Source organism: Oryctolagus cuniculus, chromosome 3, assembly GCF_051225735.1.
Source record: "Oryctolagus cuniculus isolate XC-2025 breed Fujian yellow rabbit chromosome 3, ASM5122573v1, whole genome shotgun sequence".
In the NCBI taxonomy this organism is placed as follows: domain Eukaryota; kingdom Metazoa; phylum Chordata; class Mammalia; order Lagomorpha; family Leporidae; genus Oryctolagus; species Oryctolagus cuniculus.
The window spans coordinates 1000805-1026386 of record NC_142869.1 but is presented as its reverse complement, the minus strand read 5'-3'; the positions used below and the strand labels follow the sequence as shown (position 1 = coordinate 1026386).

The window sequence follows — 25582 nt, the reverse complement described above, 5'->3', positions numbered from 1 at the left end:
TTGAGGAATATTTCATTTTTGCCTTTTATAAACAATAAGCCTACACTGCCTACATAATCAAGACTTTAAATAAGTGCTTTTAATTTAGGGAAGATGTAGAAAAATATTTAATGGCAAAGGATTTTCCAGGCCTAGCTGAGAACACACAGGGGTGGTCCTCCTGGCAGCCTCACACGTGTCCGTGTGCCCTTGCCATGTTCTGTGTGTGTCCGGGTGGAGCAGCTGCGCTTTGCAAGTGCAGTTGGGCTGGCGGGGTCAGTCCCTCAGTGACTCCTGCTTGCTTTTCTGTCTGCACACTCTCTGACCAGGACAGGACCAGCAAGGCAGGGTGCTCAACACTTCATGGAAAACGCGCACCCCAAGAAACTCAGCTTCCAATTCCACTTCCCACAGTTTCTGCAGCGCCCTTGTACCCCTTTCCCTTTCCAGCAGACGCCGTGCAAGCTGGGGCACCCACATCCACCCCTCGCCGAGCCCCTGCACCCAGAATGGCAGGGGCCCAGCTCACCTCTGGGACGACCTGTGGCCGGCGCCTGGCCCATGCTGGGGTATAGAGGCCCAGCCCTGCGTCCAGGGGGAGCCCCCTGAAAAGCCTGGCGCCCCTCATGTGGGATACAGCAGGGAGCTCCACCGGGCCACAGCTGGAATCCACACCTCCCCGCCCTGTGTAATTCCACCTGTCAGTCAAATGACCCCTTCCCCAGGACCCAGGGGTGGTACCAAGTAAGGATTCCTCTTTCTGACCTCCTAAGAGGCCAGCGATGGGGAGGGGCTCCGTCTCCTGCCGAGGCTCAGAGGATCTCTCCCTCCCCCGCCCCTCCCTCTTTCCCTTCCTCTCCCTCCCCACCCCCCCTTCCCTCCCCTGCCCACTCTATTCCTGGGCAAGGCCCACACACGTGTTTCCCTATCCTCCCTCTGAGCACGGTGTTTGTAAAGTGCAGGACCTGGGATGGGGACGTGGACCCCGCCTTGCCCACAGCACCCTCCCCCGGCGCAGAGCCCAGGAGCGCCAGAGAGCAGGGGTCAGGTCCATCGCTGTGTCTGCCCTGACAGGGCTCCTTCCTGGTGCCCTGTGCCCTCCCCCTCATGGCCACTGAGTGCCGTGTCCATGGTCCTCCAGAACACACCGGCATGGGGCGGACACTCACACAGCACACGCACATGGAACACCAAATGTGAGGTCTGCGGGCGGCAGCAGGGAGCCGTTAGCCCAGGGAAGGCAGTGGCTGGAGCCGCCGGGGGCGGGGCGCAGGGCAGAGGTGAGGGCCGAGGGGCATGGCCAGCACACAGCGTACGGAAGTTCTAGAAGCTGGAGGCCTGTCCCAGGGTGCAGGTGAACGCACACCCTGGGGGCCACTTTATTGCGAGGTCAGAGGGAGACTCTGGGCCGGGCTGGAGGTGGCCGCCAGGTCCAGCAGCCGAGAGGTGGCCCCAGGGGCAGGCGGCAGGCAGGGGGCGTGACCCTGGGCCCCTCCCCTGGCCATGGGCCTCCAGCGCTGCTCCCTCCTCCATCACAGGGATCCTTCCCCCTTCCAGAGCTCGGCCTCGGGAGAGGGCCCTGGGGGAACGGGTGTGGGGGAGGGGAGAGGGAGCCTGAAGAGGAGGCCCTGGTCCTGGCCTTGCAGCCGCCGAGCCCCACGCCCTGGACAGAGCGCTCTGCCCCAGCGCAGCCACAGCGGTGCCGGAGCCCCACCCTGAGGGCTGCAGCCCCTGGTCCTGGCCCCACAATGCCCACTCCACAGGAGGCCCCAGTGTTAGCTGTGAGCACGCCTCGGCAAAGGGCCGCCTGCCCCAGGGTCTGCGGGCCAAGAGGCTGTGACCAGTCAGGGGTGCACCCACGGCAGGTGTCTGCCGGTGAGAACCCGCTTTACCAGGACAGAATGTGGGTGACGGGCAGGCACGGCTTCCCGGGCATGGTGCAAGGGCAGGAGTGTGGCGAGAGGGTGCTCAGGTGGCCCCGGGCTCCTCTGCACCCCCACCTGGGACCCGGCACCCACAAAGGCTCAAGGCGGAAGCCACCCCACAGCTTCCACACCCAGGCTCGGGCATCTCCTGCCTCGACGGAGCCCAGAAACAGACACCTCTGGATGTCCACCATCACACAGGACCGGGGGTAGGCCGAGAGGAAACCCCCAGAAGCAGCCCCAACACCAAGTGCCCAGAGGTCAAGGGGCAGGGGTGTCCAACAAAGAGCCCCCAGGTATGAACAGAGCCCATAGGAGGACGGCAGCCCAGGCACCAGTCCCAGCTCCCTGGACACTGCTGTCACACGGGGCAGGGCCCAACAGCCCAGCCTGGCCACTCGGGAAGTCCTAGAGGAAATGTGGAGGCCGCAGGCCCAGCCAGCGCCGCCCACCCCGACCTACCGATGGCCACCAAGTCACTGCAGTCCTTCTTGTGGAACTCGGCCCAGGCCTTGGTCTTACAGTGCTTGCTGCACGTCAGGATCCCGTAGCAGCGCGTGCAGGGCGAGAGGCGGACCCCGATGGAGCGGCCACAGTGGTAGCAGAACTTGAAGAAGGGGACGCTGCAAGGCAGGGGCCGGGCTCAGTGAACCTGCGCCCCACCAGGAGCTGCCTGGGACCCGTGTCCCGAGCAGCGCCACACAGAACGCACTGTTCTGCTCACTGCTGTGGTCCTGTGCCACAGCTAGCAAACCACACTGGTCATACAGCAGGACACAGGACACAGGTCCAACTCAGCCAAGCACACACAGCTCTGGGAGCCCTGCAGGTGGCGCTGTGCACACACAGCTCCGAGAGCCCTGCAGGTGGGGCTGTGCACACACAGCTCCGAGAGCCCTGCAGGTGGCGCTGTGCACACACAGCTCCGAGAGCCCTGCAGGTGGCGCTGTGCACACACAGCTCCGAGAGCCCTGCAGGTGGCGCTGTGCACACACAGCTCTGACAGCCCTGCAGGTGGCGCTGTGCACACACAGCTCTGGGAGCTCTGCAGGTGGGGCTGTGCACACACAGCTCTGACAGCCCTGCAGGTGGGGCTGTGCACACACAGCTGCGTAGTCACTCGCTCAGGGCCTATTAAGGAAAGGAGCAGAGAACGCTCTGCAGAACCAGGGAACCAGGTTTTCACGTCGTATCAGCGTGATCAGGGCTGCCTGGGCAGGGCCCAGCACTGCAGGGTCAGACGGAGGGAAGCTGTCCTGTGTGGGCGTGGGAGTGGGGGGCCCCAGGCCCCGGGCCCCGGGCAGCACTTGCCTCTCCGGCTCTTCCATGCTCAGCGTCCTGGGCAGGCTGGAGTTCCTCTTCCTCAGCCTGTGGCTCGAGATCAGCTCCGCTGCAACAGACCCACGTCAGCAACGGGGTAGGGCCAGCACAGTGGACGCCACCTCCCTGCGCACTGCGGGAAGGCAGGCACCGCAGCAGGAGCATGGAGGCAGAGTGGGGTGGGCCCAGGCTCCCGGGAGGGGGCTCAGCCCTCAGGCTCCCCCCACACCCCCACCCACGCCCTCTTATCTGCAGCCTCCCGGTCAACCTGCACTGGCCATCCACACCTCACCCCTGCAGGGTCCCCCTGGCCACCACACTAGCTACTCTCAGCCTTGCCCAGCTCACAGCCCCTCTGCAGAGGGGACACGCCTGGCCTGCTCTCTGGCAGCTGGCGGCAGGGGCACAGTAGCCAAGAACCCCCGAGCAGTAACTTCCACAGGACCACACAGGGCGCCACCACGGGCCTCAGCTCCCTGTCCTTGAACACCATGTCAGCCACCACGAGAAAGCTGGTCCCACAGGCCTGCTGCCCCTTACGTCAGGAGCCTCAGAGACAGCAGCCGGCCCGGAGTGAGACGGTGGGCGCCCCTTGCTCCTCGCCCAACCCTCCCTGCCCGCCCAGCGCCCAAGGCCACTCCCCTCGCTGCTGTGCGACAGTGCAGCCACAGGACAGGGGAGTGCTTCTAGCCTGGTCTGTGACAGCGTCGGCTGTCAGTCACTTCTCCAAAATCCAGGTGTGTGACAACGGAGAGAGGGACTTCCGTGTGCCACAGAGGCGGGACTGTTATCAAAACTCCACTTTACGGGGAGATCACTCAAAGCCCCCGTGTCAATGAACAATGCTACGGCCCCCTGGGGCCAGCACCAGCACCACCAGCTGGGGAACACGGCCAGCACCCAGAACACCACCTGGCTCCCGGCCCCCGGCCCTGAGCAACCACGGTGTCCCTCTGCCTCCACAGCACCCCTGCTGTCCCGCGCCTTTCCTATCAACAGAATCACAAGACGCAGGGGCTCCTACCGCTGGCTCCTCCCACCAGCGCTGATGCCGAGGCTCGCCCGCTTGGCAAGCGAGGGCCCGTGCCCCCCCCTGCGGCTGAGCGACATGGCAACCCACGAGGGACCCCAGGTCCTTCGTTCACCGGTTGCTGGGCACGTATCACTTTCCACTTGTGATTCTGCATGGATGGTGTCTTCGTCACTGTGGCTAACGGCAGGCAGAGGAGGGAATGGCTGGGCCACAGACTGGCTCCATGCTTAACGCCCCGAGGCGCAGCCGGGCCACCCCCCAAAGCGTTACAGCCTTTTCCACGGTCACCAGCTGCGACTTCCCCACAGCCTCAGCCACACTGAGCGCTGCGACTTCCTGACACTTGTGAGTGCTGTCTGACTATAAAAAAACCCTCAGCTGGGCAGGGGCTGGTCTGTGACGGCCTTGAAGGCAGTGTTTGCGGAGCAAGGCAGGAAGCACGTGTGTGTGTGTGCATATGTGTGTATGGTGTGTGTGTGCATATGTGTGTATGTGTGTGTAGGTTGTTATGTGGGGGGGTGCTTATGTGTGTGGGGTGTGGGGGGATTGGTGTGTGTGTTCATGTGTGTGTGCATATGTGTGTGGGGTGCATGTGTGTGCATATGTGTGTGGGGTGCATGTGTGTGTGTAGGTTGTGTGTATGTGGGGGGTGCTTATGTGTATGGTCTGTGTGTGTGCATGTGTGTGGTATGTGTGTGTAGGTTGTGTGTATTTAGGGGTGCTTATGGGTGTGGGGTGTGTGTGGGGATGGGTGGGTGGGGGGTGTGTGTGCATATGTGTGTGTATGTGTGTGTAGGTTGTGTGTACGTGGGGGGTGCTTATGGGTGTGGGGTGTGTGTGTGGGGATGGGTGTGTGTGTGTGTGCATATGTGTGTGGGGTGTGTGTGTAAGTTGTGTGTATGTGGAGGGTGCTTTTGTGTGGGGGGTGTGTGGGGGGATGGGTGGGTGGGTGTGTGTGCATATGTGTGTGTGCATATGTGTGTGTACGTGTGTGGGTATGGGCGATATATAGTGTGTGTGGTGTATGTGTGTGCATATGTGTGTGTGTGGCAGTGGGTGTGTCTATGTGTGGTGTGTATGTGTGTGGGTGCATATGTGTGTGGTGTGTATGTCAGTGTGTCTGTCTATGTGTGAGTGTGGGGTGGTAGGTGTCCCTATATGTGAGTGCGTGTGTGGCGGTAGGTGTGTCTGTGTGAGTGCGTGTGTGGTGGTAGGTGTGTCTGTGTGAGTGTGTGTGCGAGTGTGTGTGTGTCTCTTCTGAGTGCAAGGCCCCGGCTCCAAGCCCCACATTCAGACTGAGCGCCTGACAGTGGGGCCAGACCCCACCCGGGGCGAGGTGATGCCTCAGTGCAGTCTGTGCAGCTCCAGTAACTCAGTATTGAGCATCGTTGCTTGTTTTGTTGGCCATCAGTGTCTTTTTTGAAGAAATTTCTACTCACACTCATATGCACGGCCATTTTTTGCACCAAAATGAGCGTATCTTTTAATTGCACTTCGCACGAGCTGCGTGAAGTCCCTGCCACCCCCTGTCCATCCTGAGGCCTGGTTATTTGCCTTCGCCTCGGGGTCACACAGGTCTCTGCGAGGAACATGGCTGGCACAGGCCCTCTCTCTTCACGGGGGCTATGTGAACTGTGCTTGCAGTTTCTCCACAGCGGCCTCTAAAATACTAAAGGCTTTCATTTTGATCATGCGTGCAGTCCAGGCTTTCAGTATCAAACCCAGGAACCCGGCCAAGTCCAGGGTCAAGAGCTCTCCCTCCAACGCCCCCACACTTAGGTCTCTGATCCAAGGTCAGCCATCTGTGGTAGGGGGCGAGGAGGAGGGTGGCTGGCGTCACTCTTCTGCCTGTGGATGCCTGTTGCTGTGGATTCATTCTGAGAGGAACAGCATGGTGGGGCAAGAGGCGTGGAGTCACCACACAGACCCCGGGAGTTGGGTGAAAGCAGGCCAGAGGCAAGCAGCCCACAGACTCATTTATTTCAGTTGGTGCAGCAGCTTATATAGCCAAGGCAGCCAATCCAGTCAAGGGGCGGTCTATGCCCTAACCAATCACACCTTGTTGCCAGGCAGTATCCGAAGCCATCCAATCACAGCCTATTGCCAGGCAGGCTCCATTGTCAGCGGCCATCTTGGCATGGCCTTCTCATTCCACCACAAACGCCCAGTTGCCCCAGCACATGTCCCGTCTTCATCCCACTGTGTGACGTCAAGGCCCTCACTGAAAACCAGCCAAGCACGGAAATGTGTGCTTACTTGGGGGCCCTCCGTTCCACTCGGCTGCTCTGCTCTGTGTGGCACCGACTTCGTCTGAAACTGGAGAAGGGGACTCCAACGTTGTTCTTCCGGCCCGAGGTTGCTGCTGCCATCACGGCGCCTGCAGCCCCACGTGAACGGGAGAGAACTTGACAGCTGAGATCCTGGAGGAGCTGTGCTGAGCCTGCTCTTGTCTGGGAGCAGTTCCCTTGTTACCAACAGTAAGTTTTCAATCCATGATCACGGGCTGCCTTTCCATCTATTTAGATCGTCTTTAATATTATTCAACAATGTTTTGTAGCATTTGAAGTATATGTACTAGAAGAATCGATATCATCACAATGTCCAGCTACCACAAACAATTTACAGATTTGATGCTATCCTAATCAAAATACCAACAAAATGCTTCTCATATCTAGAAAAAATGATGCTAAAATTCATAATGAAACACAAGAGACCCCAAATAGCTAAAGCAACCTTAAACAACAAAAACAAAGCCGGAGGCTTCACAATACCAGATTTCAGACCTCCTACAGGGCAGTTATCATCAAATCAGCCCGGTACTGGCTCAAAAACAGATGTGCAGACCAATGGAACAGAATAGAAACCCCAGAATGTCGGCTGGCGCCGTGGCTCACTAGGCTAATCCTCCGCCTATGGTACCGGCACCCTGGATTCTAGTCCTGGTTGGGGCACCAGTTCTGTCCCAGTTGTTCCTCTTCCAGTCCAGCTCTCTGCTGTGGCCCAGGAAGGCAGTAGAGGGTGGCCCAGGTGCTTGGGCCCTGCACCCACATGGGAACCAGGAGGAAGCACCTGGCTCCTGGCTTCAGATCAGCGCAGCACGCCAGCCGTAGCGGTCATTTGGGGGGTGAACCAATGGAAGGAAGACCTTTCTCTCTCTCTTTCTCTCTCTCTCACTGTCTAACTCTGCCTGTCAAAAAAAAAAAAGAAACCCAGAAGTCAATCCACACATCTACAACCAACTTATGTTTGACAAAGGAGCTAAAACCAACCCCTGGAGGGAGGACAGTCTCTTCAACAAACAGTGCTGGGAGAACTGGATTCCACGTGCAGGAATATAGAACAGGACCCACCCTACACCTTACACAAAACCCACTCAACACGGATCAAAGACCTAAATCTACTCCCCTATACCATCAAATTACTAGGGATCATGGGGGACGCTCTGCAAGACACTGGCACAGGCAAAGCCTTCGTGGAGAAGCCCCCAGAGGCACAGGCAGCTAAAGCCAACACGGACAAATGGGATTACATCAGGCTGAGAAGCTCCTGCATTGCAAAAGAAGCACTCAGCAAAGCGAAGAGGCAACCGACAGAATGGGAGAAAATATTTGCAAAGTGTGCAGCTGATAAAGGGTTAATATCCAGAATCTACAAAGGGATCAAGAAACTCAACGACAAAACAAACAACCCACTTAAGAGATGGGCCAAGGACCTAAACAGACATTTTCAACAGAGGAAATCCAAACAGGCAACAAACACATGAAAAAAATTTTTATGATCACTAGCTGTCAGGGAAATGCAAATCAAAACCACAATGAGGTTTCGCCTCACCCACATAAAATCACCCACATACAGAAATCAACTAACAACAGATGCTGGCGAGGATGTGGGGAGAAAGGGACACTAACCACTGTTGGTGGGAATGCAAACTGGTGCAGCCACCGTGGAGGACAGGATGCGGACTCCTCAGAGGAGAGTCCTCCTGAGTATAGACCTGCCACGTGACCCAGCCATCCCCTTCCTGGGAATTTACCCAAGGGAGAGGAAATCAGCATCGGAAAGAGCCAGCTGCACCCCACGTCCGCTGCAGCTCAATGCACAATTGCTGGGTCCGTCCTCGGCCCACCCACCTCTCTGCTCAGGCACAGCGCCCTGGTGTCCCGCCGGCCCGCCCACCTCTGCTCAGGCACAGCACCCTGGTGTCCCTCCAGCCGCCCACCTCTCTGCTCAGGCACAGCACCCTGGTGTCCCTCCAGCCGCCCACCTCTCTGCTCAGGAACAGCACCCTGGTGTCCCGCCAGCCGCCCACCTCTCTGCTCAGGCACAGCGCCCTGGTGTCCCGCCGGCCCGCCCACCTCTGCTCAGGCACAGCACCCTGGTGTCCCTCCAGCCGCCCACCTCTCTGCTCAGGCACAGCACCCTGGTGTCCCTCCAGCCGCCCACCTCTCTGCTCAGGAACAGCACCCTGGTGTCCCGCCAGCCGCCCACCTCTCTGCTCCAGTACAGCACCCTGGTGTCCCTCCGGCCGCCCACCTCTCTGCTCAGGCACAGCGCCCTGGTGTCCCGCCGGCCCGCCCAACTCTCTGCTCCAGTACAGCGTCCTGGCGTCCTGCCAGCTGCCCACCTCTCTTGCTCAGGCACAGAGCCCTGGCGTCCCGCTGGCCGCCCACCTCTCTTGCTCAGGCACAGCGCCCTGGTGTCCCGCCGGCCCACCCACCTCTCTTGCTCAGGCACAGCGCCCTGGCATCCCACTGGCTCTCCTTGGCGAGGACGGCCAGGCGCAGCTGGGTGCCCATGTGTTCCAGCAACCTCTTCCGGGCCAGCAGCGTCTCTCGCTCCGCGGGCATCAGCGCGTGGTAGGGGCAGTGTGCGATCTTCCGGTCCTGTGGCCAGCCGGAGGGTCACCCGCCCCGCCTGATCCGGCCCTGCCACTGTGGCAGTGACTGGGATGCTGGGCACCCCCCCCAACCTCAGGGCTGTCCTGGAGGTGGATGGAGGCAGGTACAGCCACACCCAGCATGGGACAGGGCCCTGCTACGACAGGGCGGGGCCTTAGGGGGCACTAGGCCCCCACCAGGGTCCTGCTTGGGACAGCAACACACTCAAGGCAATACCTGGAAGAACTTGAAGTAGCCGTAGTCCACAGCTGTGCCCACAGCCACTTTGTCCCCCTGTGTGAGCGTCACCGGCTTCAGGATGTCAGCCCCATGGCGAATGAGCTCGTCCACCTGTGTAGGAAGAGGCACATGGGAGGCACAAGGACACACCCCCCAGCAGGGGGCACAGGGGCCTCCTGGGCTCTGTCCTCAACACAGGCCTGTGGACACAGCGGCCTGAGGACACCACCTGTGGGAGGGCAGGTGCTGCCCGGACACTGCCGTCACCCGCACTCACTCCCTGAGATGCCAATCACAGACACAGGGTGGGGCAGCCAGGGGCAAGAAGGTGCCGCTGAGCTGCGTGGTGACGTCAAGGCTCCCCACTGGCACCACACAATGGAGAGGGACAGATTAGATGTCTTGGAAAGGAACAGACAAAACGCCACTATCCTCTGCCATCTAGAAACTTCCAGGGGGCAGCAGGGAAACTCTCATGCCACCCAGAGTTCCCAGTGGTAGCCAGCAGGCCACGGGCTCCGGCGGGGGCAGCTTGGGAGACGCAGTGGTGGTGCACAGAGACAACCTTGTGCACTCACGTCTATAACTGGCCCTGCTCTGTGTGATGAGAGGTTCTAGCCACGGCCCTCCGTGGTGGAATGAGGAGGTGACAAGGTCATGCCAAGATGGCCGCTGAAAACAGAAACTGCCTAGCAACAGAGCCTGACTGGCAACAGGCTGTGATTGGATGGCGTTGGAAACTGCCTGGCAACAGGCTGTGATTGGTTGGGGCGTAGACTGCCCCTTGACCGGATTGGCTGCCTTGGCTTTATAAGCAGCTGCACCAACTGAAATAAACGAGTCTGTGGGCTGCTCGCCTCAGGCCTGCTTTCACCCGACTCCCGGGGTCTGTGTGGTGACTCTGCGCCTCTTGCCCCCACCACGCTCCTCCTCTCAGAACGAATCCTCTCAGAAGAAATCAACTGCAACAGCCCTGGCACACTCACGCCTATCACTGGCCCTGCCTGTGCTGTGTGTGGTGAGAGGTTCCAGCCGCGGTGATGATTGGCTGTGAGGTCAGCCCACACTTCTGGAATGGCAGGCGGGTCTCCTGCCTTGGTGCACAACGTTCCAGAGCTGGATGGAAGGCCTTCAGCCCGGCCTCTCAGGCAACCACTGAGGCTGGGGACTGCCTGTGAGGGCTGCCCTGTGCTGGGCAGGGAGAGCCCAGGCGTGTTCTACGTGGCCGGGCAGGAGCCCCACGCCTGTGCCCCGAGGCCACCAGCAGTGTTCACGGCCCCTCTGGGGCTCCGACAAAAACTTCCACAGGTGCTGAGTTCCACAGACCCCACCGAAGGGCTGGATTCTGCCACTGCCCATGGCAGGGGTGGCAGGGGGTGAACCAGCAAGACCAAGTGCTCAGGGCAGGGTCTGAGGGCCTGCAGGTGGACGGCCAGCAGGAAACCCAGGCTGGGCTGGTGGCTGCAATGAGACTTGGGAGGGCTGGGGAGCTGTGCTGTAACCAAGCAGGGCAGACAGCACCACTTCAAAATGTCTGTGAAACCTGAATTAGAGCCCAAGTCGATCTGAGCAAGACGGGGAGCTTCCTAAGGCTGCTCTGCAAGTAGAGGGGGCCCTGCCCTGGGACACGCGAGTCCCAGCTGCGCCTGCCCTGGGACACACGAGTCCCAGCTGCGCCTGCCCTGGGACACGCGAGTCCCAGCTGCGCCTGCCCTGGGACACACGAGTCCCAGCTGCGCCTGCCCTGGGACACGCGAGTCCCAGCTGCGCCTGCCCTGGGACACACGAGTCCCAGCTGCGCCTGCCCTGGGACACGCGAGTCCCAGCTGCGCCTGCCCTGGGACACGCGAGTCCCAGCTGCGCCTGCCCTGGGACACGCGAGTCCCAGCTGTGCCTGCCCTGGGACACGCGAGTCCCAGCTGTGCCTGCCCTGGGACACGCGAGTCCCAGCTGCGCCTGCCCTGGGACACGCGAGTCCCAGCTGCGCCTGCCCTGGGACACGCGAGTCCCAGCTGTGCCTGCCCTGGGACACGCGAGTCCCAGCTGCGCCTGCCCTGGGACACACGAGTCCCAGCTGCGCCTGCCCTGGGACACGCGAGTCCCAGCTGCGCCTGCCCTGGGACACGCGAGTCCCAGCTGTGCCTGCCCTGGGACACGCGAGTCCCAGCTGCGCCTGCCCTGGGACACGCGAGTCCCAGCTGCGCCTGCCCTGGGACACGCGAGTCCCAGCTGCGCCTGCCCTGGGACACGCGAGTCCCAGCTGCGCCTGCCCTGGGACACGCGAGTCCCAGCTGTGCCTGCCCTGGGACACGCGAGTCCCAGCTGTACCTGCCCTGGGACACGCGAGTCCCAGCTGTGCCTGCCCTGGGACACACGAGTCCCAGCTGTGCCTGCCCTGGGACACGCGAGTCCCAGCTGTACCTGCCCTGGGACACGCGAGTCCCAGCTGTGCCTGCCCTGGGACACGCGAGTCCCAGCTGTGCCTGCCCTGGGACACGCGAGTCCCAGCTGTGCCTGCCCTGGGACACGCGAGTCCCAGCTGTGCCTGCCCTGGGACACGCGAGTCCCAGCTGTGCCTGCCCTGGGACACGCGAGTCCCAGCTGTACCTGCCCTGGGACACACGAGTCCCAGCTGCGCCTGCCCTGGGACACGCGAGTCCCAGCTGCGCCTGCCCTGGGACACACGAGTCCCAGCTGTGCCTGCCCTGGGACACGCGAGTCCCAGCTGTACCTGCCCTGGGACACACGAGTCCCAGCTGCGCCTGCCCTGGGACACGCGAGTCCCAGCTGCGCCTGCCCTGGGACACGCGAGTCCCAGCTGCGCCTGCCCTGGGACACGCGAGTCCCAGCTGCGCCTGCCCTGGGACACGCGAGTCCCAGCTGCGCCTGCCCTGGGACACGCGAGTCCCAGCTGCGCCTGCCCTGGGACACGCGAGTCCCAGCTGCGCCTGCCCTGGGACACGCGAGTCCCAGCTGCGCCTGCCCTGGGACACGCGAGTCCCAGCTGCGCCTGCCCTGGGACACGCGAGTCCCAGCTGCGCCTGCCCTGGGACACGCGAGTCCCAGCTGCGCCTGCCCTGGGACACGCGAGTCCCAGCTGCGCCTGCCCTGGGACACGCGAGTCCCAGCTGCACCTGCCCTGGGACACGTGAGTCCCAGCTGCGCCTGCCCTGGGACACGCGAGTCCCAGCTGTGCCTGCCCTGGGACACGCGAGTCCCAGCTGCGCCTGCCCTGGGACACGCGAGTCCCAGCTGCGCCTGCCCTGGGACACGCGAGTCCCAGCTGCGCCTGCCCTGGGACACGCGAGTCCCAGCTGTGCCTGCCCTGGGACACGCGAGTCCCAGCTGCGCCTGCCCTGGGACACGCGAGTCCCAGCTGCGCCTGCCCTGGGACACGCGAGTCCCAGCTGCGCCTGCCCTGGGACACGCGAGTCCCAGCTGCGCCTGCCCTGGGACACGCGAGTCCCAGCTGCGCCTGCCCTGGGACACGCGAGTCCCAGCTGTACCTGCCCTGGGACACGCGAGTCCCAGCTGCGCCTGCCCTGGGACACGCGAGTCCCAGCTGCACCTGCCCTGGGACACGCGAGTCCCAGCTGTGCCTGCCCTGGGACACGCGAGTCCCAGCTGCGCCTGTCCTGGGACACGCGAGTCCCAGCTGCGCCTGCCCTGGGACACGTGAGCCCCGGCTGTGCCTGCCCTGGGACACGCGAGTCCCAGCTGCGCCTGCCCTGGGACACGTGAGCCCCGGCTGTGCCTGCCCTGGGACACGCGAGTCCCAGCTGCGCCTGCCCTGGGACACGTGAGCCCCGGCTGTGCCTGCCCTGGGACACGCATGCCCGGGTGGTGGGCGAGCTCCCAGCCAAAGCGTGAGATGGGGTGAGGGTGGAGTGAGACGGGTCAGGTCAGAGGTCGGGCACTGGGGATGCTGGAGGAGGGGCATGGACTTCTTGCACTGCTCTCTCAACTCCTCTGTGAATTTCTATTCTTATTTGTTTATTTATGGCCAAGGAAGGCAGCTGACGGGACAGAAGGACAAAGGGCCCTCCCCGTCCCGGTATCTGCTGGACGCGCTCAGCGTGTTGGGGTCAGGCGGTCCTCTCAGGCACCGGGCTCACCCCACGGACCCGGCAGCATCTCCGTGCCAGCCCTGCCAACAGGGAGCCCGATGCCGAGCTGCCGCGCCTGCGGGCCTGGCCCTCGCTCACGCCCGGTCTTGCCGAGACGAACTTCCTTCCCGGGCCTCCTGACTGGTTTCGCCACATCACACTTCTTTAAGGCCCACAAAACATTAAACAAGACAACGTTTATCTTTTCTCCACGATTTAGACCTTGGGGCTTGGAGAGCCCAGAGCAAGCTGACACAAATGGCTTCCACTGCCGGAAACAGGAGTCCAAGGACCAGCCCCCACCCCAGACACCCCTTCTTCCTCAGGCCTGGGCTGCTCCCGGCTCACCAGGGCCCCCACCCCAGACACCCCTTCTTCCTCAGGCCTGGGCTGCTCCCGGCTCACCAGGGCCCCCCCACACCCAGGCCCACCTGCCCCTCACCAGGCCCCACCACCACCCAGGCCCACCTGCCCCTCACCAGGGCCCCCCACACCCAGGCCCACCTGCCCCTCACCAGGCCCCCCCACACCCAGGCCCACCTGCCCCTTACCAGGGCCCCCCACACCCAGGCCCACATGCCCCTCACCAGGGCCCCCCCACACACCCAGGCCCACCTGCCCCCCTTTGCCCCCCCACACACACCCAGGCCCACCTGCCCCTCACCAGGGCCCCCCCACACCCAGGCCCACCTGCCCCTCACCAGGGCCCCCACACACCCCACCAGGGCCCGCCTGCTCCCCCCAGAGCCCTCCTGCCCCTCACCAGGCCCCCTCCCCCCAGGCCCCCTCCCCCCTGAGCCCGCCCCTCACCAGGCCCCCTCCCCCTGAGCCTGCCCCTCACCAGGGCCAGCCTGCTGCTGGTACTCCTCAGCTGCTCGTGGGCGATGTCGCAGACCACGCACAGGGCGCTCCCCAGGCCTCTGCTCAGGGGCAGGTTGGGGTCAACCCCGCGGGACAGGAGCTCCCTCACGATCTGGACACAGACAGCCTGGTCAGCGGCCTCCGCATCGCCTCCCGAGCCCGAGCTGCGGACAGCTGTCCCCCGGGGCCACCGCCGGCTCCAAGCTACAGGCACTGCCGCCCGGTCTGCCGAGGGCCTCAGCCGGGGGCTGGCTCCCCAGGGCCCCTCCAGGCCCAGCCCTGGTGCAGTGAACCCCGCCCATGTGAGGAGTCCTCGGAGGGCCCGCGCCGTGTCCCCAACGCCACCAGCCGCCGCAGGCCTCCGCTGGGACGCCTCCGGCCCAGCCGTCCCCACCCCACCCTGCCACGCTCACCAGGTCATTCCCACTGGCGATGGACAGCGACAGTGGGGAGTGCCCACTCCACAGCGTGTTAGGGTTCGCCCTGTGGGACAGAAGGAGCCGGACTACTTCCGTGGCACACTGGGCGGGGCAGAGGCAAGAGCACAGCACGTCAGAGGCGCACCCCAGCCCGGGGCACCCGCGGTGAGCAGAGACCGCACGCCACAAGGCAGCGCGCGCACTCACGTGCCTCCACGCCACACCCGGCCTGGCGCTCAGAAGGCGCTCTCAACAGCGGGCGGGTGGGCGGGTGGACAGGCAGGTGAGCAGACGGATGGCTGGGTGGACAGGCAGGTGAGCAGACGGATGGCTGGGTGGGCGGACAGATGGACGGGTGGACAGGCAGGTGAGCAGACAGATGGGTGGGTGGACAGGCAGGTGAGCAGACAGATGGGTGGGTAGGTGGGTGGACAGGTGAGCAGACGGATGGCTGGGTGGGTGGACAGGTGAGCAGACGGATGGGTGGGTGGACAGGTGGACGGGTGGACAGGCAGGTGAGCGGACGGATGGGTGGGTGGGCGGACAGGTGAGCGGACGGATGGGTGGGTGGGTAGACAGATGGACGGGTGGACAGGCAGGTGAGTGGATGGATGAGTGGGTGGGTGGATGGGTGGAGACGGACAGTTGGGTGGGAGGGTGGACGGGTGGGTGGACGGGTGTTTCCCTAACATCCTGGTTTCCAGGTGGAGATCAGGAGGCCGTGGTTGCTTGGTTGACTTAAAGCTGGTGACGGACAGGGAGCGGTGAAGCCAGCTGATGTCACAGCAGGGCCAGGGGAGGTGCCCCCCAGGAGCCGGGACCCGGGAGGAGCCCATCTCTGGCTGGCAGGCCTCACGCACTGCCAGGTGCCTGTGCTGGGCCCCTCTGCCCCTGCGCCGCCCAGGGCCGCAGCAGGCTCGCTCCTGCTCACCACACACCCATTCCCCTCTCGACGTCCTCCATTCAGTGTCCACAGGCAGCGGCCCCGAGCTCCGCCTTCCCCAGGGCAAGGACCCTCCTCAATCTGACATGGCACTGACCACTCTGCTGGGACTGCTCCCGTCTGGAGTGGTGGACCCCAGGGGCCTCCCAGCCGACCTGCAAGGCCACTGCCAATGAGTCACCAGCAGATGACTGCTGACGGTGTCCTGGGACAGCGTCCCTTCCTTCTTCCTCTCCCAACCAGAAGGCAGACGTGATGGCTGGACTGCTGCAGCCTTCATGTCCTCAACACAGCCATCTGCCCTTGACTGCTGCTGTCACGCTGAATGCCTCCACACTATTACCCCTTAACTTCCGGGTCAGAACTCAGTACGAGCACACGTGTGCGAGTGCCCAGGCCAGGTCCTCACTGGCTGGGGGCCGTCACCAGCCTGCTCCCAGGAAGCCTCACTCCCGAGTCCTAGCGTGGATTCTTGGAGGCTCTGCTCAGAGCCCTGCACGGGCAGTGGACTCAGCCCAAGGCACACCCACCCCCCGCCCCCACCCACAGAGGAAGCACTGGCCAGTGGGCCTGTCCCTCCCACGCCCAGAGTGGCCCACGCATCCACTCGCACACACGACACTCCCTCACCCACAGCCCCACGCCTGCACGTGGCAACCAAACTGCCTGCCTCAGGCCCAGAGGTCGGCCCTTAGCTCCTTCCACGGGGGTGAACAGCCTCGGCGTCTGTGTGCTCCCTGGCGAACCAGCCTGGGCCGCCCTGGCCACCGCACGGCAGGCCCGGCACTTGGCTTCCACCCGCCCCACCCCCACCGGGGTCACCCCTGAGTGGCGTCCACCCCACCTGCCAAGCACCTGCCCCGCCTGACAGCGGATACGGCTCAGAGGGGACGGCCCCCGGGGCCCGTGGCAGAGGCAGGCTGGGGTGACACAGGGGGTCTGCAGCAGGAGACAGAGCCCAAGCCGGCTGCTCCCAAAGTCCCACAGAAAGAAACTGCCCAGGGCCACACTCAGTACACACGGCACAGTGTACTAACAGTGACACCCATTGCACACATCACCCGTGTGCACACACACGCCAGCACCATGCATGTGTACTAACAGACACCCATGTGCACACACCACCCGTGTGCACACACACGCCAGCACCATGCATGTGTAACAGACACCCATTGCACACATCACCCGTGTGCACACACACGCCAGCATCATGCATGTGTAACAGACACCCATGTGCACACACCACCCGTGTGCACACACACGCCAGCATCATGCATGTGTAACAGACACCTGTGTGCACACACATGCCAGCATCATGCATGTGTAACAGACACCCATGTGCACACACACGCCAGCATCATGCATGTGTAACAGACACCCATGTGCACACACCACCCGTGTGCACACACACGCCAGCATCACACATGTGTACTAACAGTGACACCCGTGTGCACACACACGCCAGCATCACACATGTGTACTAACAGTGACACCCGTGTGCACACACACGCCAGCATCATGTATGTGTAACAGACACCTGTGTGCACACACACGCCAGCATCATGCATGTGTAACAGACACCCATGTGCACACACCACCCGTGTGCACACACACGCCAGCATCACACATGTGTACTAACAGTGACACCCGTGTGCACACACACGCCAGCATCATGCATGTGTAACAGATACCCGTGTGCACACACCACCCGTGTGCACACACACGCCAGCACCACGCATGTATACTAACAGACACCCGTGTGCACACACCACCCGTGTGCACAGCAAAGGCCCTCACACATGCAAACAGCTCGCTGCTTCCCGCCGGGGCCCCGTCCCTCTGTCTCGGGCAGGGCCGGGAAGCAGCCCCGCCCACACTGACCTGGTCATTGTCCTGGCGCTCACAGGCCACGTGCAGCGCCGTCCTGCCCCCCTCCTCCGGGACGCTCGTGTGCGGGCTGTAGTAGGTGCTGGGCGGTCCGGGCTCGTTGCTCAGCTTCAGGCTTGAGGACTGCAGGTCCATCTGTGGGCAGACGGAGCCACGCTGTGGCCCAAGCACCCCCAGGTGCCACGTGGCCACGGCCAGGCCACGGCAGCAGAGCCCCTCAGAGCCAGGCCTGCCCTGTGACAGCAGCTGACGCCACCCCACCCCTGGGGCCCGGGCCAGAGGCAGTGGGGGCGGGGGTCCTGCCCAGGCCACAGGCCACAGGCCACAGCCACAGACCACGCCCGCCTGCAGAGGAGGGACTGGGCCCTCACGGAGCATGTGAGGTGCCAACAGCCCACGGCTGGAGACCTCTCAGAGCCCACAAGGGCAGGCAGCCCTGCAGGGAGGGGGCTGTGGGTCCGGCCCTGCTGTGGAAAAGGCAGCGGCAGAGCGTGAACGGGGGACACAGCCCCAGCTGCCACCAACACCCTCACAGTCGCATGCCTCGTCGGGCCCCCCTCTGGCTTCCCAGAACCTGCTGCAGCAGCTCCCAGAATGGGCCTGCCTGCAGCCGGGGCGGGGGTCCACCTGGCCCAGCCACAGCCCGGGAGCACTGGGGACCCGGACTCCCTGGTCCCTGGGTCCTGGGGCCCTGGGCAGTGCCAGCCGTGCTGTCCACGTGGACACAATGCCCACTGATGCAAGGAGCCAGGCCTGGCCACGGCCTCTCCCTGCAGAGTGGAGCCCAGAGCCCTCAGGGGCCTGGCTTCTCAGAGAGCAGCAGGCAAGAGGCCAGGGGGCAACGAGGGGCCACAGGAGGCCCGACTGCCGCGGGGACGGGACAGCAGCAGGGCCAGAGCAGGGCCCTGACCCAGCGAGACCGCCAGGCTCCTGCTTGAGGAGGCCGGGCCGGGGACACAGTGGAACGGTCTCTGCCTCCGGACGTGGGGGCTCACGGGCCCCCTCTTCCTAGCACACCCCCCGCGCCGCGCTGAGCCACGTCAGCACACAGCTGCTTAGCTCACCACGCCAGTCAATCATTCCTGCTGGTTGGCGTGGAAACAAGCCGAGCTCGCCACGCTGCTGGCTTTTTGGGAGCCAGTGCCGCCCGTCTCCACCCGTGGCTCTGAGAGGGAGGCCCTGCGGGGGTGCCCGCCGCAGGGCGGCCACACACCTTGTTGGGCTTGTACACGTGGTCCTGGTCGGCCGCCTGGGCGTCCACGTCGGTGATGGAGTGCAGCAGGAGCTCGGTGATCTTGACGCCCTCCTCGCCGGGAAGGGCGGCGGCGATGTGGAGCGGGGTCAGGGCCCCCAGCTGCCGAGCAGGCGCGGTGGGTGAGGGCCGTAGCCCACACTGGGGCCTGGCCTGGCCCCCAGCCCACACCAGGGGCCTCGCTGCCCGGCCTGGCCCCCAGCCCACACCGGGGCCTCCCTGCCCGGTCCCACACCAGGGGTCTCCCTGCCCGGCCTGGCCCCCAGCCCACACTGGGGGCCTTGCTGCCCGGCCTGGCCCCCAGCCCACACCGGGGCCTCCCTGCCCGGTCCCACACCAGAGGTCTCCCTGCCCGGCCTGGCCCCCAGCCCACACTGGGGGCCTTGCTGCCTGGCCTGGCCCCCAGCCCACACCGGGGCCTCCCTGCCCGGCCTGGCCCCCAGCCCACCCTGGGGCCTCGCTGCCCGGCCTGGCCGAGAGGACAAGCTCTCCTTCCCGCTCCCGTGGGCGACTCCAGGGTGCTGCTCTCCTGCTCAGCAGCCCCACGAGGCCCAGCGGGCCCAGCAGGCGGAGGCAGGCCCCGCCCCCAGGCTGCACGGCACACACGCACCCAGTGCAAGCCCGGCCTGACCCTGCTCAAGCTTCAACCCTCTGTCCACACCTCCTCTGGAAAATAAATCTCCTTCCCGTCCCTGCCAGGCCCTGGCTCTGAGGCCACCGCACTGCTGGCCGCATGGCTACCGCTCAGCCTGCCCTGAGCACCACGGAGGCGGTGGGACCAGGCACCAGAGCCTGGGTCAGGGTGGGGGCCTCGGTCCTGACACCCAGCCCAGCCCCTCACCGTGGCGCCCGCTCCGGCAGGAAGGCACCCTCCGAGGAAGCAACCCGAGAGCCCCCGGAGGTGGGGCACAGCGGGGGCAGCGGGAGAGCAGCCCAGGGCAGGAGGACGCGGCAGGAATGGACGAGGGCAGCCGAGGTGCCCCTGCAGGGCCAGCCCCCACCCCCACCCCGGCGTGGGCGCCTGCAGTGGGCAGCAGGGTAGCTCCTGGAGGCCGTGGGCGCCCAGCGGCAAAGGCGTCTCCACACCCAGCGCCCAGCGCGAGCCAGGCTGTGAGCAGCAGCTGAGCGCTCAGCGCGGGGTGTGGCCAGGGGCACTGCACCGCGGGACCGAAAGCCTAGTGCCCAGCAGACGGCAAGCAGCCCATGGTCCTCCGAGGACAGCTCTCTCACCAGCAGGGCCGGTGACAGGATGGAGTCGAAGCCTCCACTCAGACAACAGCACCAGTGACTGAGCTACCCAAGGGCCCCGGCCGGCGCTGTGGTGCCGCGGGAAAGCCACAGCTGCAGCCCCGGCCTCCCACGCTGCAGCGCCAGCTCAGCCCCAGAATGCGCCGGGGAAGGCAGTGGAACACGGCCCAGACCCCGGGGCCCTGCACCCGGCTGCGAGACCCGGCTGGAGCTCCTGGCTCCTGGCTTCGGCCTGACCCAGCCCCAGCTGTTACAGCCATGAGGGGAGTGACCCAGCAGAGGGAAGATCTCTCTCTCTCTGTGTCTGTCTCTACCTCTGTCTCTCTGTAACTCTGCCTTTCAAATAAATAAATAAATAAGTCTTTAAAGAACGAAGTCTGCTTGGTAGATGACTGTGGCGCTGGTCTATTCCTGCCCAGGTGCGTGAAGAGTTCAAAGGTCGTGACCTCCGTCAGCGTGGGCGAGGTAATCTGTCAGACTGTCTCCCAGCACTGAGGCTGTCTCTCAGTGGCTGGCAGGGAACACGCGGCCAGACCCAGGGGCCTGGACCTGGATGACCCGGGCACCAGAGCCGCCCCCCAGCGGCAGCAAAGCTGAGCACGGGTTGTTGGTGCCACGTGCTATGTAACCACGCAACCACCACGGGGCTAAGTCCACGCAGTGGGACAGGACACGTGGGATTCCCCTACATGGGACCGGCGCACAACACCATCCATGGGGAGGCCCTGAGGAGCCCCCGCCATCAGATTCTACCACGGAGCCGGGTGCTTCGCGGCCGCTGTGGGCCTGCGGTTGCCCCAGGTGGGCTGAGGCACGCACGGAGCAGGCAGCCCCAACAGCTCTGCCCGCATCTTCCATCAGACAGGCTCTCCAAGATCCAGAAGACGACGCCGTGGTAAGCAACGATGCCATGGCAACCACCGACGCTGTGGCAACCAGCAGCCCGTGTTCCAGTGAGGAACCCTGGCTAGCACCCGCGGGCCGACACCCGTCCCCTCCCACTGCGGCCCGGGGCTCACAGCACCCAGGGGCGTGCGGCGGGCGCCTGGCAGGGCTGTCGGCGCCAGCTGCGGAACCAGCTCAGCCAGGTGGCCGAGGCCCAGCTGTCTCCCCTCTGGGCAAAGCCACGGCCTCCACCGTGGCAAGGTGGGCCCGGCAGGCATGCAGGGCGACGGGGAGGCCGTGGGTCGACGCGAGGCCCCTACACGGTGGGCTGGGCCGCAGGCGGACCCTCACCCCTCCTCCCCGAGACGCTTGCTCAGACCCTCGGGAGGTGCCTGAGAAAGTCACAAACAGGTGACAACGTGAAAGCCATCTGGGGTCAGTGAAACTGTGCGGCCAGGCTCCGCCCCCAGCTGCCCCAGCCACAGACCCAGGGGGAGCCCAGGCAGGCCCGGGCGGCCAGAGCCTGAGGCCGGAGGGAGGGGCTGGGGGAGGGGGCACTGCCCAGGCCCACCCCTGGCCCAGGCCGCTCTCCCCACCCACCCCGACCTGCCGGGGGAGCCGGATGTCCGTCCTGGCCCCTCTCCCACCCCGACCTGCCGGGGGAGCCGGATGTCCGTCCTGGCCCCTCTCCCCACCCACCCCTACCTGCCGGGGGAGCCGGATGTCCGTCCTGGCCCCTCTCCCCACCCACCCCGACCTGCCGGGGGAGCCGGATGTCCGACCTGGCCCCTCTCCCCACCCCGACCTGCTGGGGGAGCCGGATGTCCAACCTGGCCCCTCTCCCCACCCCGACCTGCCGGGGGAGCCGGATGTCCGTCCTGGCCCCTCTCCCCACCCCTACCTGCTGGGGGAGCCGGATGTCCGTCCTGGCCCCGCTCTCCAGGAGCAGCTTCACTGCGTGCACGTCCCCGGCCTTGACCGCCAAGAACAGGACCTGCACGGGCGCGCAGCACAGGTTGGGGTCTGCCCCTCGGTGCAGCAGCAGCTTGATGGTCAGCCACCTGTTCCTGTGCCTGCAGGGACAGCACAGCACGCAGCCCCGTCAGGGGCAGGCGCCTGGCAGGCCTTACCCCCGCGGGCTCCAGGGCCACGGCGCTTCCCGGAGACCCCGCCCCTGACCTGACGGGCACAGAGTGCTCCCATCGCCAACCCACCCTGCGCAACCCAGCCCCCACGCTTAGCTTCCCGGAGTCGCCCACCAGGGCGGGGAGGGAGGCGGCACCCCTCCCTCCAGGGACAGCTCGGGAACAGGGCCCGGCTCAGCCCTGAGCCTGCCGAGACGTTAGACCGTGTGCCCACGCCACGCCACACACATGGACGCTGCACGCCACACACACCACACACACACCCACACACACACATGTCACACACACCCACACACACGTCACACACACCCACACACACATCACACATACACACACACATCACACATCCACACACACGTCACACAGTCACACACACGTCACACACACCCACACACACGTCACACACATCCACACACACCCATACACACGTCACACACACACACACACACGTCACACCCACACACACATCACACATCCACACACACGTCACACAGTCACACACACGTCACACACACCCACACACACGTCACACACATCCACACACACCCATACACACGTCACACACACCCACACCCACATCACACACACATCACACACACACCCATACGTCACACACATGCACACACATCACTCATACCCACCCACACACATGTCACACACACCCACACACGTCACACACACATCACACGTCACACAGTCACACACGTCACACACATGTCACACACACCCACACATCACACACATGCACACACGTCACTCACATGTGTCACACACGTCACATACCCACACATGTCACACACACGTTACACACACCCACACCCACGTCACACACACATCAATGTCACACACACGTCACAGTCACACACACATCACACGCACATCACACACATGCACACACGTCACTCACACACCCACACACACGTCACACACACACATCACACACACCCACACACACATCACACATGTCGCACACACCCACACACGTCACACACACCCACACATACATCACACACATCACACACACCATACTTATCCCACCACACGCACTCACCACACACATGTGTTACATACACAGCACATACTACACACACACATCACACTTATCCCACCACACACCCACACACACACTCACCTCACATGCAGCACATACACACATACTACATACATGCTGCACACATCACACCATACCACACGCACCACACATACAACCGTACACTCACCACACACACTACATGCATACCACACATATATCATATACACACCACTCACCACACGTATACACGCACCATACACATACACCACGTATACCACACACCACACACCACACACCCAGCCCCCCGCACACCGCAGAGGCTGTGCTGCCCCGCGCAGGAGAGCCCGGGGGGCAGGTGGGGGGCAAAGGGGACGAGGAGGGAGGTGGGGAGTGGGGCCAGGAGGCGGGCGGTGGCTGGCACGACCCTGCTGACCACAGGCAGGGACCAAAGGCAGCAGGGGCTCTGCGCCAGTCTGGAGCCCCTGTCCCCGAGCTGCCGGGTCCGGGACCCCCCCCCCCCGAAATTCTGTGAGCCCCTCCGCCCTCGCCTTGGGTTAACACTGAGCCGCCCCGGAGCGCCTGGCGAGGTTCACAAACCTAAGGAGCCCAGCGCGGACAAACGGCGCTCTCAGAGGGAAAGGCCCGCAGTTCCCACCAGACACCAGCCGGGGGTGGCACGGTCCGCTGCCGCGCCCCGCGTGTACCCGCTGCGTCTGGGGAGGGACGCAACCCACCCCGCGGGCGGACCCGGCCCTGGCGGCCCGCACACACACAAGTGGCCTTGGCGGTGAATCCCCTCAGTGCCGGATGGGCTGCCTGTGTGCCCGTCCTCACCTTGCCCGCCCTGGAGAGCCCGGGCCGGCGCTTGGACGCGCCTCCCACCTCGCCCCGGGCGTCAGAGGGCTCAGTCACTTCCACCGCCTCGGGGACAGCATCCCTGTGTGACCGGCAAGGACTGGCCACGCGCAGCGACGGGGCGAGGCCCACTCCACTCCGCCGTGCGTGCGCCCCCTGCTGGTGTCGGCCCCGCGAGGGGCTGACCTAAGACTGGCTTCCAGGTCGCAGGTTTGCTGAGAGGGGGTGGCCCACCAGGGTGTGAGGACCCCATGAGGGAAGGGGGGGTGGAGCCTGCCCGGGGCTCGGACCCCCGCAAGCGGCAAGTGCTGACGAAGATGCCATACAGCCATGGTCGAAGGCACTAGAAGGGAGGCGGGGCCTTATGGGGGTGCCGGACCGGAGACCTGGCTCTGGGGATGTCACCTCCTGCAGGGGCAGGGACCCCACGTGGGTCCCCTAGAGGGCCCCGTGACTTACTCCACCATGGACAGCGCCATCTTCCTCATGGTCCCTTTGTCCCTGGCGGGGGGCGCGGGCAGCATGCTGTGGGCCTGCGCCCCCATCTCCAGGATGTCCTGCGAGACCTCGATGCAGAAGTTGTGCACACAGAGATTGGACTCGAAGTGGGTCTCGTTGCTGTACAGCGTGCACTTGTCCGGGTTCGCCTTGTCTGCGTCCCCAGCGCTGCCCTTCGCCAAGGGGCAGTCCTGCTCCTGAGCGCAGGCCATCGGCACGGTGGCCTCTGGAGACTGCTGGGGGCCCGGACCAGGGCTGCCCTCGGCGTCTGGGGCGTGCAGCGCCTGCAGCTGCTCAGGGCTGTCCTGCACAGGCGCCGGCCCCTCGTCCCCAGGCTCTGCGTCCATTTCGTCCAGTGAAAACGTGAGATTTGGAATGCCTTGGGGCTTGGGGAGCTCCTTCGGAAAAACCCGGAGAAGACCATTAGAAGGAAGCAGTGGGCAGTGACGCCCACTCCACAGCCTCCCCGCAAGGACCGGCCGCGGCTTCCAGCAGCCAGCAGAGAGCCTGGGCCAGGGCAAAGGCAGTGCCGCAGCAGCTCCTGGTCCCGAAGCCTCAAAGAGGCCGCCTGCAAGGCCACCACACACAGACCTGAGCTGGGTGGGCCGCGACCCGGGCGGGGGCTGCACGGCCCCAACACCACCCATCCGGAAGTGAGGTGTACTGGGTGTGAAGGGGAGGCCGGCGCAAAGGCCGACTTCCTCCAACAGTCCTGTCCGCCACAGGCCCCGCTCCATCACACACCCCACCGTCAGACTCCCACCCACCGTCACACAGCCCCACCCACCGTCACACAGCCCCACCGTCACGTCCCCACCCCGCTGTCACACAGCCCCACTGTCACACGTCCCCACTGTCACACGTCCCCACCGTCACGTCCCCACCCCACTGGCACACAGCCCCACCGTCACGTCCCCACCCACCGTCACACGTCCCACCCCACTGTCACACAGCCCCACCGTCACACAGCCCCACCGTCACGTCCCCACTGGCACACGTCCCACCCCAGTGTCACACAGCCCCCCCGTCACACGTCCCCATCGCACTCTGTCCTGCTCCACCACACAATCGACTGC

At 64.3% G+C, this 25582-nt stretch overlaps 1 protein-coding gene across 9 annotated transcripts in view; it reads right to left on the bottom strand.

Annotated features, from left to right (window-relative positions):
- The window catches only part of ANKMY1 (ankyrin repeat and MYND domain containing 1), a 44145-nt gene that overhangs the window by 8666 nt on the left and 9897 nt on the right, over nt 1–25582 (bottom strand). For 4 of the 9 annotated variants that reach the window (XM_089328756.1, XM_089328755.1, XM_089328759.1 and 1 more), the window contains 10 exons: nt 24468–24904; nt 21877–22048; nt 18804–18944; nt 17585–17725; nt 14755–14862; nt 14322–14453; nt 9372–9485; nt 8975–9140; nt 3216–3294; nt 2367–2527 (listed from right to left, as the gene is read on the bottom strand). In XM_089328756.1, the coding sequence (XP_089184882.1) occupies nt 2367–2527; nt 3216–3294; nt 8975–9140; nt 9372–9485; nt 14322–14453; nt 14755–14862; nt 17585–17725; nt 18804–18944; nt 21877–22048; nt 24468–24904 (1651 nt within the window). Of the gene's footprint in view, nt 1–1300; nt 1559–2366; nt 2528–3215; nt 3295–6513; nt 6635–8974; nt 9141–9371; nt 9486–14321; nt 14454–14754; nt 14863–17584; nt 17726–18803; nt 18945–21876; nt 22049–24467; nt 24905–25582 lie in introns of those variants that run through there. The other 5 variants (XR_016231303.1, XR_016231302.1, XM_089328757.1 and 2 more) reach the window with 5 other exon arrangements.